The sequence below is a fragment of the Aotus nancymaae genome, unplaced genomic scaffold, assembly GCF_030222135.1.
Source record: "Aotus nancymaae isolate 86718 unplaced genomic scaffold, 86718_ANA_hifiasm-v0.15.2.pri h1tg000025l, whole genome shotgun sequence".
Classification (NCBI taxonomy): Eukaryota; Metazoa; Chordata; class Mammalia; order Primates; family Aotidae; genus Aotus; species Aotus nancymaae.
In genome coordinates this window covers 12,034,919-12,049,211 of record NW_026988438.1, presented here as the reverse complement: position 1 = coordinate 12,049,211, position 14,293 = coordinate 12,034,919, and the positions used below count along the sequence as shown (strand labels likewise).

The 14,293-nt window shown below is 36.9% G+C and overlaps 1 protein-coding gene and 1 pseudogene across 5 annotated transcripts in view; both read left to right on the top strand.

Moving 5' to 3' along the window:
* MIOS (meiosis regulator for oocyte development) overlaps positions 1 to 14,293 on the top strand; it is a 49,895-nt gene that overhangs the window by 7,689 nt on the left and 27,913 nt on the right. For all 5 annotated transcript variants that reach the window (XM_012450754.2, XM_012450755.3, XM_064380371.1 and 2 more), the window contains exon 5: positions 11,913 to 12,167. In XM_012450754.2, coding sequence (XP_012306177.1) covers positions 11,913 to 12,167 — 255 coding nt within the window. The remainder of the gene's footprint in view (positions 1 to 11,912; positions 12,168 to 14,293) is intronic.
* LOC105716181 (alpha-aminoadipic semialdehyde dehydrogenase-like) lies at positions 4,415 to 7,278 on the top strand (annotated as a pseudogene).

Genomic DNA, 14,293 nt, shown 5'->3' with positions numbered 1-14,293 from the left:
TTCTCTGAAGTGATGTTGACTTTCTTAAATCTATTCACACATTTATTCAGTATTATTTTTCTGAAAACCGAATTTGAGAGGTTTTATGCTAGGCAATTTATAGATTACTGATTGTTAGTTCAGGTTTTATGACAGCATTTTGCTTTTTGAAAACTAGATTAAAAGATCTCTAATTGAAGGAGACTCCTTTTTGTTTCATTCCCCAAATACTTTCATTGAGCTATCTAACAGCAAGGACTATGATATGAAATATGGCCTAACTGGGAGGAATTATACCTGAAATAGTCCTTGGTGAATTAGTGAATGAATTTATTAATGTGTGAGTTAATGTAGGATTGACATTGGTATGGTAAACTATTAAAGAATAAAGTAAAGGTGACAAAAACCAAACTTTTTTTTTTCTGACTGCTTTAAACAGTTGTTCCTATTCTTTTACTGGAATTGAATAATGGGTTATATTAGAATTGCAGGTTGAGTATACCTTATCCAAAATGGCTTGGGACCAGAAGTGTTTCAGATATTTTCAGATTTTGAAATATTTACATTACATACTTAGAGATTAAGCATCCCTATTCTGAAATCCAAAATGCTCCAATGAGCATTTCCTTTGAATATCATCTTGGCACTCAGAAAGTTTCAGATTTTGAAGGCTTGTGGATTTCAGTTTTCAGATTTGGGATGCTCAACCTATATCTCTGTGACCTAGGATTTATTTTCCAGCTGTTGGTAAGGCACATTTGGGCCCAAGTCAAGCTGTTTGAAAAGTAGTTAACATTATTTTGTCAAAGAGCAGTAATAGAAGTAGTAAATTTGAACTTTTACAGAACTTGTATCAATACTATACAAACAAAATACAAAATAATAAAATTTTTTAGAGTAGGTTAAGTGTTTTAGTTAAACTGTTACAGTTTTTTTAAGGTCGTTCAAATTACTTTGGTCCACTTTACTGAAAGATACAGTAGACTACTTACTGATCAGTTTGATTTTGTTGTTTTTGTGTTAGTCCTCCACCAAAAAAAGTAACCTTTATTATAAATAGTAAAATGAATAAGTTTAGTTAGAAGCTGCTGTTTTTATTAACATAGGTAAAAGGTCACTCGTACTGTTTTATGCCCACAAATAAACCTGGTTCCATGGTTCATGATTTTAGAGCCATTGTCCATTGCTGCAAAGAATTAAACACCAAGCTTATAGGATTTATAGTGTCTTAGCTATATAGTAGACCAGGACACACTGTACTCAGTTATTTAGAGGTTAGTTATTGTGTTTGTTGTAGTTTGATATATTTTAAGGAAAAGCCAACCTTTGATGAAAAGCAAAAGGGGAAAATGTAATATCTTTACGTTTCTGGTGCACCAGAGACAAACTGAGTATCCCACCCTTGAGTCAAAATAGTCTTTACCCAGACTAAAGAAACGCTACTGTTGGAAAGATTTCTTCATTCATCATTCTCTCGTTGCTCTCATTGCTAGATTTTCAGCTTTTTGTTTTGTTTGGTATAGATATTTTTGTTTCTACTACCTAAAGGTGAAAAGTAGAGAAATACTGTCAAATATGACACTCTTAGATTTCAGTCTTCTGTTTTACTTGGCCATACCTTTTCCTCTAATTGTGTCTCTAATAATTCATCACATGGTAAGTCAACACATTGAGCCATCTTGTCCACAGTAACCTAATACACAAGTTTATTAGAGCACACAGCTAAATTTTAATTTTGGTAACAAATATATATATATATGTGCTTGCTATGAATTAGTTTCTTTTCCCATGTTACTTTAATTTCTACAACTACAATATGAAGTAAGCTCATTCATTCAGCAAGTATTTATTACATACTCCCTGTATGCCAGGAGTTATCCTAGGAACTAGAGACATAACTCTCAAGAAGATTCATAAATCTCTTCCCTCATGGAGATTGAGCAGGTTCAGTGTCGTCCCTGCTCTTGGGGAGTTTACATTCTAGTTTACAATATAGACAAATAAACAGTCAGTTATAACATAGGGAAGAACAAACAGTTATATACAGGAAGGATTCCTAATCTGGTTGCAGGGATGAGAGATTTCTCAGAGGAGGTACAGCCAAAGACAAGGTCCAGGCAGGAAGCAGCATATGCAGTGGGCCCAGAGGGTAGAGAGCATAGCACATTATTATGCCTGGAAGAAAGCATGAGAGAGGAAGTGAGGAAAGAGTGGAGGCTAGAAAGCTAAGCAGTGAGCTAACTCAGGAAGGACTTAGAAATCATGTTAAGAATTTAGGGAGACTTCATCTTGTAAGGCAGGGAAATGGATGGATTTGTGATAGATTTGTGTTTTAAAAAAGCAGATCAAGAGTGATAGTAGGGATATCAGATAGAAGCCTGCTGTAAGGAGGCAAGACGTGATGGTATCTTTACCAAAGTTAGTAGCAGAGGAGCTAGAGAAATGTGGATACATTAGAGAATAGGACAAAATTTAATGATTAAGTAGATAAAGGGGTTGGAGAAGATGGAAAGGTCAAAGATAGCATACATATATTTAGTTTGGGAAACTAGTTAATTTTAAGTATGTTAATTAGGAACAACACTGGAAGAGTATTTGCGTTTATTTTGGAGCAAGTTGAAATCAAGATACTTAGGTACAGATGTCCATTAGGCAATAGGATATGAGTCCAAAGCTCAAGGGAGGAATATAATGTTTGTTTGAAATAAATGATATTTGATGGAGTAGATGGAATTGTTCAGAGTAAGAACAGAAAGAGGTGGCTTAAAGGAGACTGAGGAGAATTGTCGAGAGATGTAGGAGAAAGATCTATATGGCAAAAACCACAAATCACTTTTGCACCAACCTAATATGTATTCACATGGATGAGGGAAGAGAGGTCAATTGTCCAGTGCTCCATGCTTCAGATCCAGCCAAATAAGAACTAAAAAGGACTCACTGAATTTAGGAATAGGAGAAGGTCTTCATTGGTGGTATGGATAGCAAATGGCAGTTAGATTAGAAATTCAGAGTGGGTTGAGGAAATGAAGTCATCAATTATAAATACTTTTTTCAAGAAATTTGACTATATAAAAGAGGACAAAATGATATTCATAGGAGGAGGCAAATCTGGAGGAGCTTTGTGTTGCTTTATTTTTGTTTTCAACATGGGATTCATTTAAGCCTGTTTAAATGCTGATTGGAAGAAACCCACAGAAAGAGGTTAAAGATGCAGAGAGAAGGGAATGAAGCAAAACTTCTAGAAATAGGAGGGAATGGGATCCAGAGCACAGGTTTGTTTAGCTTTAGATACAATGGTGCATACCTCCACCTTTGCCAGAGGAAAGGGGAAAAGGATGCCATATGCAGGTTATTTAAGGTTCAATGACCAGAGGCTGAGGGGTTTCTCATTTTATAACTCCTGTTGAGAAGGAACAGGGAGCTTGTAGGAAGAGCATATGGAGAAGAGGAGAAATGTAGGGCTGTGAAGGCCCCACAGGGTCATGGGGTGTCCCTTATGCTGTGTTGTGGTGCAGGATCCGAGAAGCAAAGAGACGGGACGCTGAAGAACTGGTGAAGAGCATCTGGACTCGGGGGGCCACACCACCTGTGAGTGGATATCAGTGGAGGCCCCCCAAATGCCCAAGAGCATCTGTATTTATTAGGTACGAGCAGGGAGCAGAGTCGTGAGTGAGGTCATCATCTGTAGGCTTAGTAACAGGGCATACATAATCACATGAGTTACAAGCGAGGAGGCCACCCCATTACGTCACTTGGGCAGAGAGGTGGGCTGTGCGCAGTAGTAGAGGGTCGTATACAGAAAAGGGGTCCACCCCCATTAGGTCACCAAGGCAAGGAGGTGGGCTGTGTGCAACAGGTGTCATGTTCAACACTTCTTATCTGGGGGCTGGAGACTTCAAAGGATTTCTAATAGGAGGATACTGTAAGCTTAATGTAGTGGGAGCTGACAGACTTGTGCTCTTCTCTTAAGATATTTATGGGAGGATGATTTGAGCCAGCACAGAAGTGAGAAAAGACTGACAGGGTGTATAGCCGCCGTGACTGGTCACAACAGAGGAGTTCTTCTCCCTCCGTTACTTCCAGGATCTCAGGCCTGAGGCCTACTTTCCACAGGAGCTGGATGCAAGGTACTACAACTCCTTTATCAGGAGGAGAGGCACTTGCTCCAAGCCTTCCACACAGCATATGCCCTTTCAGGCAGGGACGCCACTGCCTGGTTCTTTGGATCTTGTCCTGGTCTGACTGTTTTCCCATGTACTGCTTCTGTTCTGTGACTGCTCTAGGCATTCCTCCTACTACATACTACTATATGGTTATATGGAAGGATTATATAAATCAGCACTAAATGTGTCAGTACAGCTCTGACTACAACACCTGTATGATTATATAGAAAGATTATATAGAACTAAGTAGATATAAGTATTAAGTGTGATTATATAAACTAAATATATATAAGCAGTAAGTTATACTTCAAGCACTAATTTTATAAACTAATATATGATTATCAAGGATTATATAAAGGAAACAGCTGAGCAATAACACTATAAACTAAGATATTCTTCAGGCACTGGTTGTGCCTGGGGTCTGGACAGTTCTCCTTCCTCAGTGCCCATGGGGGGTGTTACCCACAAAGAGAGAGCTGTCTTGAGAAACATGGGAAGATTACAGGTTAATATTATTTTATCAAAAGGTAGAATAAAGGACAGTAGGGCAAGGTAATTAACTATAGTGGCAAGAGAGTGATTCACTTGACCCTTGGGATCTTATTTGGATAGAAATGAAAATGAAGACAGAATAAGATACCAGTCTTGGTAAGTAAAAATAATAGTGGTGAAGACACTGTGAGATTGTGAAAAATATAAGGAATTGAGATTTTTGGAAGGCTACGTGGGGTTAGACAGTAGCTCTTTGGAAGGAGGACAGTTTCGAGTATGGCTGTGAAAGGAGTAGCTAAAGTCTTGGAGGTGTAGGCTACTGGAGATAAGGAGCAAAGGAACTGAGAGGCTAGTTTGTTGAATGGGCTAAGTGCTGAAATTAACCAGGATGAGGAGAATGCATGCTCTGAGGGAATCTCTTCTACAGTCCTGTATAGCAAGTTCACAGTGTTATTAGTAGGTATAATTCCTTTTTTTTCTAAGATGGCAGAAAGTTGTATTAAAAATATTGGCCCGCTTTTCATCCATCATGAATATTTTTCATCCTTAAAGAGTAAGCTCTACCCCAAGTTCTGGACTCAGTATGTGGTGCCTCCCCCACGCGCTGTGTGTGCATGCTGCGAAGGCCAGCAAGCTCCCTGGATCTTGGAGCAGGCCTGCCGCCTTCATGTCCACTCTCCTAATCAATCAGCCCCAGTATGTGTGGCTGAAAGAGCTGGACCTCCAAGAGGAAAATGAGGGTGTGTATAATGGAAGCTGGGGAGGCTGAGGAGAGGTTATTACGACTTACTGTCTGCTAACAACGAGTCTATAGCAAGAGTCCGTCAGGCCAGTGTCGCAGACTATGAAGACACTGTAAAGAAAGCAAGAGAAGCATGGAAAATCTGGGCAGATACTCCTGCTCCAAAACGAGGAGAAATAGTAAGACAGATTGGCGATGACTTGTGGGAGAAGATCCAAGTACTAGGAAGCTTGGTGTCTTTGGAGATGGGGAAAATCTTAGTGGAAGGTGTGGGAGAAGTTCAGGAGTATGTGGATATCTGTGACTATGCTGTTGGTTTATCACGGATGACTGGAGGACCTATCTTGCCTTCTGAAAGACCTGGCCATGCACTGATCGACCAGTGGAATCCTGTAGGCCTGGTTGGAATCATCACTGCATTCAATTTTCCTGTGGCAATGTATGGCTGGAACAATGCCATCGCCTTGATCTGTGGAAATGTCTGCCTCTGGAAAGGAGCTCCAACAACTTCCCTGATTAGTGTGGCTGTCACAAAGATAATAGCCAAGGTTCTGGAGGACAACAAGCTGCCTGGTGCAATTTGTTCCTTGACTTGTGGTGGAGCAGATATTAGCACAGCAGTGGCTGAAGATGAATGAGTGAACCTGCTGTCCTTCACTGGGAGCACTCAGGTGGGAAAACAGGTGGCCCTGAAGGTGCAGGAGAGGTTTGGGAGAAGTTTGTTGGAACTTGGAGGAAATAATGCCATTATTGCCTTTGAAGATGCAGACCTCAACTTAGTTGTTCCATCAGCTCTCTTCGCTGCTGTGGGAATAGCTGGCCAGAGGTGTACCACTGCGAGGTGACTGTTTGTGCATGAAAGCATCCATGATGAAGTTGTAAACAGACTTAAAAAGGCCTATGCACAGATCTGAGTTGGGAACCCATGGGACTCTAATGTTCTCTATGGGCCACTTCACACTAAACAGGCAGTGAGCATGTTTCTTGGAGCAGTGGAAGAAGCAAAGAAAGAAGGTGGCACAGTGGTCTATGGGGCAAGGTTATGGATCGCCCTGGAAATTATGTAAAACCGACAATTGTGACAGGTCGTGGCCACGATGCATCCATTGCACACACACAGACTTTTGCTCTGATTCTCTATGTCTTTAAATTCAAGAATGAAGAAGAGGTCTTTGCATGGAATAATGAAGTAAAACAAGGACTTTCAAGTAGCATCTTTACCAAAGATCTGGGCAGAATATTCCGCTGGCTCAGACCTAAAGGATCAGACTGTGGCATTGTAAATGTCAACATTCCAACAAGTGGGGCTGAGATTGGAGGTGTCTTTGGAGGAGAAAAGCACACTGGTGGTGGCAGGGAGTCTGGCAGTGATGCTTGGAAACAGTACATGAGAAGGTCTACTTGTACTATCAGTTACAGTAAGGACCTTCCTTTGGCCCAAGGAATCAAGTTTCAGTAAAAGTGTTTTAGATGAACATTGCTTAATTTGAGGTGTTTCAGCAGCTGTTTTTGAAGAAGACAAAGAAAATTAAAGTTATCCCTGAATAAGTGCATCATTATGACTGTGACATTGACTAATCCCCCATGACCCCAAAGCCCTGATTAAAAATCAAGAGACTCATTTTTTAAAAATCAAAATAAAATTGTTACAAAATAGCCGTATTTACTTAAAAAAAAAAAAAAAGAGTAAGCTCTATAGCTCCAGCTACTCAGGAGGCTGAGGTAGGAGGATCGCTTGAGCCCAGGAGTTTGAAGCAAGCCTGGGCTATATAGAGACCCTGTCTCTCTCTCTCATTTTTTTTTTTTAAGTGTAATCTAGAGAACTGAGAATTTTTTTTAGACAAAATGACTTCAAGGGCAAAATAGCTAGGATTTCTTATAAACTGGATAATGTTATTGCTTAGAATATAGATATTAAAATGCAACAGATTAGCCACAAAGATCATAGTACCTGCTGATTTGACAGGTTTAAATCTTAATTTTTTTTTTTTTTTTTTTTTTTTTTTTGAGGCAAGAATCTCTTTCTCTGTTACTCAGGCTGGAGTGCAGTAGCACAATCTTGGCTCACTGCAACCTCCACCTCCTGGGTTCAAGTGGTTTTCGTGCCTCAGCCTCCCAAGTAGCTGGGATTATGGGTGCATGCCATTATACCAGCTAATTTTTGTATTTTTTGTACAGACAGGGTTTTGCCCCATTGGCCAAGCTGGTCTCAAAGTCCTGACCTCAAGTGATCTGCCTGCCTCAGGCTCCCAAAGTGCTGGGGTTACAAGCATGAGCCTGGCCTGAATCCTGATTTTTAATGTTTAAACAAACTTATTTTCCTTGCAGCCATCAATAAAACGTTTCCTATTATTTATAGGACAATCTCAAATTTAGGACATACAGTTTTATTTAGCGTTACATGACATGCATAAATATATTTTACTTCATTTTCAGAGCTATATTAAAAATTTATATGTTAAACTCATAACTATACGTTAAAACTCATGCTGACATCATATTGCTTATTTGATGATCCTAATCAACTGTAGCATAGTGATCAATAAAAAGGTCTCTAAGCAGAAAAAATGTGTGATACAATAACCATGTTCTTAACATGCAGGATATATTAATATTTTCACCTCCTCGCAGTGACTTCTTTAAATCATATTCAGTCATGCATTGCATAATGACATTAATGTTAACAATCGATTGCATATATGATGGTGGCCCCATAAGATTTAATACTGTATTTTTAACTCTGCCTTTTCTGTGTTTAGGTACACAAATACTTACCATTGTGTTACAGTTACCTGCAGTATTCAGTACAGTAACTTGCTATAAAGTGGAGGTGTCCAATCTTTTGTCTTCCCTGGGCCACATTGGAAGGATTGTCTTGTGCCACATATAACACACTAACGATAGCTAATGAGCTAAAAAATAAAAAAAGTTTTTAAAAAATCCCTTCTTCAAAATCTCGCAATATTTTAAGAAAGTTTACAAATTTCTGTTGGGCCACATTCAAAGCTTTCCTGGGCTGTGGGTTAGACAAGCTTGCTGTAAAGGTTTATATCCTAGGAGCAATAGGCTATACCATGTAGCCCAGGTATGTAGTAGGCTATCCCATCTTGGTTTGTGTAAGTACACTCTGTGATGTTCACACAACAACGAAATTACCTAACAACACATTTCTTAGATGCTATCCCTACTGTTAATCAACACGCGACCGCATTTTTCTCTATTCTATTCCATGACATGGTTTCTATAAAGACTGTTAAGAAATTAGAATATTGTTATATTATTAAGCTGTAAGGAATCACTTGAAAAATAAATTGCTGATTTTTGCTCACTTGTTTTAAAATTTTATTATTGCTAAATACCAGCTTTGAATCCAAAATTTTATAGGAGAGATATGAAAATAAATACCTTATAATACATCTCAGCCTCTACCTGAAATTTAATAACTGAATTCTGTCCTGACAATTTAAATTTGTTATATAGAATAAATGTTTTGATTTTCAAATAAGTGTTTTATTAAAAATTTGGTATTCAGAATGAATGTTTTAATTTTTTAAATAAGTGTTTTATTAACTTTATCATTAATCGTTAAGAGTTTTCACATTATAGTTCTTAAAGATCCACTTTCATAAGCTAAAAGTGATTTTGTTTCTAGGCTGACTCCCCTCATGGTTGCAAATAAAGTAGCATGCTGCTGCTTTTTAGTGGGTAGAAAGTGCTCTTAAAGTAAGGAAACTTCTTTTTGGAAGTTTCCTCTTAACTCCTTGACCTGAATTGGCAATAGTTTCCAATGGTCAGGTTAAAAATAAATAACTTCAAGTATAATTAACTATTTTTTGAATTTCCAAAATTTTACAAATAACAAAAAGTTTCAAACTTTTTCATAAACCAGTCGGATATAAAATATGTACTAACATGCATAATATTTTAGACTTTGTCATAGCCTAAAATTAGATAATCATACAAGGTTTTTAAAAGTATGAATTAGGTATAACGGAGAGATTAGACCTTTGCTATGTACTATCTTATCTTTTTTTTTTTTTAAGACCCAGAGTCTCTGTACCCAGGCTTGGGTGATCTCTGCTCACTGCAACCTCTACCTCCTAGGTTCAAGTGATTTTCCTGCTTCAGTCTCCTGAGTAGCTGGGACTACAGCTACATACCACCACACCTGGCTAATTTTTGTGTTTTTAGTAGAGACCGAGTTTCACCATGTCGGCCAGGCTGGTCTCGAACTTGTGACCCCAGGTGATCTACCCGCCTTGGTGTCTCAAAGTGCTGGGATTATAGGCATGAGCCACCACACCCGGCCTAAAATTTTTCTTAAAAATCATTTAGTCTGAATACTTGGAAAGAGTAAAAATAGGCCATGCGTGGTGGCTCATGCCTGTAATCCCAGCACTTTGGGAGGCCAAGGCGGATAGATACCTGAGGTCGGGAGTTTGAGACCAGCCTGGCTAACGTGGCAAAACTGGGTCTCTACTAAAAACAAATTAGCCGGGCATAGTGGTGTGCACCTGTAGTCCCAGCTGCTCGGGAGGCTGAGACAGGAGAATTGCTTGAACCTGGGAGGTGGAAGTTGCAGTGAGCTGAGATCACGCCACTCCACTCCAGCCGGGGTGACAGAGCAAAACTCCATCTCAAAAAAAAAAAAAGGAAAATTTTATGTGTGTAATTTAACTTGCAAATGACAATTAAGTTTTTAATATTTTCTTATTTTTGCTTGGGTTTGTTTATATGTTTAATTCCTTGACCAGAATGACTATAGCTAAATTAACTTTGGATAGTGTATTTTCATTAATTTACTATCTCATCATTTCTCTGGGTCAGGAGTCTGGGCACACCTTAGCTGAGTCCTCTATTCAGAGTTTCAGAAAGGCTAACCAGAAGGTATCAGCCAAACTGTATTTCTTTCTAGAGATGAGAGTGCTCTTCCAAGTTCATGGAGTTGTTGGCAGGATTCAGTTCCTTGCAGCTGTAGGACTAAGGTAACCATTTTCTTGCTGGCTGATGGCCAGAGGCTGTTCACACTTCCTTGCCACGTGGCCTTCTCATAGACCCTCTCACAGCATGGCAGCTTTTACTTCTTCAAGACCAGTAGGAGATGTGTCTCCTGTTCCTTCTCTCTTACCTCTAGACCTTCTTTCAAAGGACTTAATTGATTAGATTAGGCCCACACAGGATATTCTTCCCTTGATTCACTCAGTGAACTGAGTAAGGGCCTTAATTATATCTGCAAAATGCTTTCATCTCTGCTATGTTCTTTATCTTGAGACAAGTTATAGATTCTACCTGTACTCAAGGGGACGGGATGACACAAGAGTGTGGTTACCAGGGGGGCAGGAATAGAGCCCTTCTTAACAGTTCTGCCTACAACCAACAAGTTGAATGAGGAATTCTAGAAACTGTTTTGTTGATCTAGTTATTTACAAATGTATAATTGCAGTATTAGATGTAAAAATATAAATATATAATTACTATAAATTATAAAATGTAAATTATTACAAAAAATTAAAAATTGGTAATGTTGGACATTCATGTTGCCTAATTCATAATTTAGTTTATTCTGAAAATCGTTTTTGTTAGAAAACATAATTAGGTAGTGACAATTTTGATGCTAAAACTTTCTAGGACATTTAAGAATTCGTTATTATAGTTCTTAAGTGTCACCTTTGTTTTGACATCATTTGGCACTAAGTATCATCCTAAGTGAAATTACCCTGTCATTAGGATCAACTGCCTTCATTGCAATGTAAATAATGCTACAAGAATAGCAATGCTTTGTTCTGAAAAAAGAATGATAAATGAGATTTTCTGAATTAGTAAGGGAAAAAAAGCCTTCAAGTTATTTACATTGTATTTTAAAATTATTACTTAGGTTAAACTTTCAATGTACTTTGAAGTCTATAATCTTGTTTTTTTTTTTATTTTTTTTGAGACAGAGTTTCGCTCTTGTTGCCCAGACTGGAGTGCAATGACGCGATCTCGGCTCACTGCAACCTCTGCCTCCTGGGTTCAAGTAATCTTGTTTTTTAATATACAGAGAAAGAAGAAAGAAAGAGCACTTCTACTTGATTTCAGACAGTAGGGGTATCTTGTGAATAAAACAAGACACTTACCCTTTTGTAGCTTATGTGCTAGTGGGAGAAGAGATAAGACTGAAAAATAAATTAATACCTACATGGGAGCACATGTTAAGTGCTAAAGAAAATAGAGGAAACAATGAGCGGGGAGTTAGATAATAACAGGTGTATCTAATTTAGTTTAGGTAGCCAGGGAACCTTCTCTGAAGCGGTAACTCAGTCATCTGAGCATTTGCTCTTATTTTGGTAGTTCTTTGGTAACTCAAGGAGCTATTGTACTTAGAAACATGCAAAATATGTTTTATTTGGGGCATATTTCATATTTACACCATCATAAAATTGCGGCCAAGAAGTTAAATATTCCAAATGTGTCGAAATAGTTCTCTGTAAAACTGACTTATTTTCAAAATATATTTCAAAATAACAAAACAATATAAAAATGTTTTTTGTTTTTAGGAATGGTGGAAAGCAGCAGACATAATTGGAGTGGGTTGGATAAGCAAAATGATATTCAGAATTTAAATGAAGAGAGAATCTTAGCTTTACAACTTTGTGGGTGGATAAAGAGAGGAACGGATATAGATGTGGGGCCATTTTTGAACTCCCTTGTACAAGAAGGGGAATGGGAGAGAGCTGCTGCTGTGGCATTGTTCAACTTGGATATTCGCCGAGCAATCCAAATCCTGAATGAAGGGGCATCTTCTGAAAAAGGTATTAGGTTATAATCTAAGATATTAGTTATAATCTAAGATGTTAGCAGTTCATAGAATCTTTTAAACAAAAGAGGCTAATAATTTTCAAATATCTAATCACTTAATATTTTATTTAATTTTCATTGGAAGAGAAAATTAACATGGTAATATATCTATAACAGTAAATACTTAGCTCATCCCTTATGCCTTGGTTTAGGTCTGTAAAACCAAAGACGTGTCTTAAATGTCAGTATAATATTGTAAGGAGTGCTCAACTGTGTCCATTTTCAATGTCTTCTCTTTTAAAGATAGTTCACATTTTAAAAAATATATTTCCTTAAAGATTAGGATTACTTTAGCCTACAGGTATTTTTATGGTACATATTTCAGTGTGTTTTAGTTTATACTTTTTTGGATGATGGTTTGACCTTTAGGAATCTCTGAATGACACGTTTATGTAGGCTAATACAAATTCTTATAAAAAGCATACTTTGATCTTCAAAAATGCTTCTTGAGTCTGGAGATTAAAATATAGTTTTCATTTAGTATTTTTTAAAAAGAAAGAAATAAGGTTTTTTACTCTGGCATTTTGCCAGAGGATCCTCAGAGAAACAAATCTATTCTAAAACCTTGGGGTTTTTTTTCTTATAAGAAATATTTCAATTGAAAATAACTAAAATATATATAGCTGTTGGGTTTTAGTACACCTAAAAAATTTTTTCTGAATATTCAGAATACTGAATTCTTACTTGCTGGTCCATTTTAAAACCATTATAGTTCAACTGTAGCATAGAGAAAAACATGAAATTCACAGTAATATATTTTTTTGCAGTCTAAAAGTTTAAAGAGTTAATGTTTTGCTCAGATTGACATCTTTTTCTTTACCTTTGCTTTAACTTCCCCATTTAAGAGTACAATAGAAAATATGTGATGATGGAAAAAAGAATTGATATTTAAAGCCATTTCTAATTATAATTTTGCTATAACTGGAAAGGGTAATACTTTCCTATCTTGTGTACCTGGAAAATTTGGTGGTTGATTTAAACATACTAACAATAAGGAAAGTGTATCTTTCCAGTGATTTTAAGAACTGAAGAGAAGACGTCTCTGAGTCAAACATTCCTTTCCATTTAGAAGTAAATTATTCTAAGATAATCTCTTTGTTATTTTTATTTTTATTTTAAAAGACCTTAAATCTAATTTAATATATTAGGTAAAGGAAGCAAGCATTTTACCAATAACTTGGTAAAATGTTTACAGAAATGAGGAATATAAAGCTGTTAAGAACATAAAGTGGGAAACACTGCTTTTTTTTGGAAAACAAATCAAAAGATTAGAATGAAGAAATAGAATAAGAAAACTTCTATAATGTAGAAAATACTTGAGTGAAAGTTAAAAGAAAATTTAGTTTTCTCTTTTGAAGCTGAACTTAGAAGACTAGGCAGCCATAGTGCTGAAGGCCAGGTTAGCAGCTTATCAGCATGCATTGAAACTGCTAAGAACAAATGTTTAATAGACTATTGATAAGAAATGCTTTGTTGCAAATGTGTCTAAATGCAGTTCTGTGGTAATTCTTATAGTTCATTTTGTCCTGGAAAAATTGTAAGTGTAATACTATAATTAAAATGTTGAAATATTGCTTTCCACACTTTGCATTGACACTTGGTAGAAAGCAGCAGACATAATTGGAGTGGGTTGGATAAGCAAAATGATATTCAAAATTTAAATGAAGAGAGAATCTTAGCTTTATAAGTATATGCATTATCTATTTGGAAATAGGAAGATAAAATGATTTTCAATATTGCAGTCTCGAGATGCAATAATATTTACTGTAAGTGTTTTTGAAATATTGATGCATTAATAAACTTGTTAAAGTTGACTGATTCTGGTAGGATGACTTCACTTTTCTTCATTAAGTAAGCAATAACATACATATATAGGAACATATATAGGAATAACATATATATAAGAACCTGCCTGGTTTGAGAACTTCAAAATTAAAAGATCTGCTTTCTTGCACACCTGCACAGAGTTTGCACACATGGGCATGAGTTTTATAAGAACAGAAATGTTTTGCTGATTGTCTTTGCCAAATTTCCAATCTGAATCAAAACCCAAAAGGCTTTTTTTTTCTTTGAGTAAGGT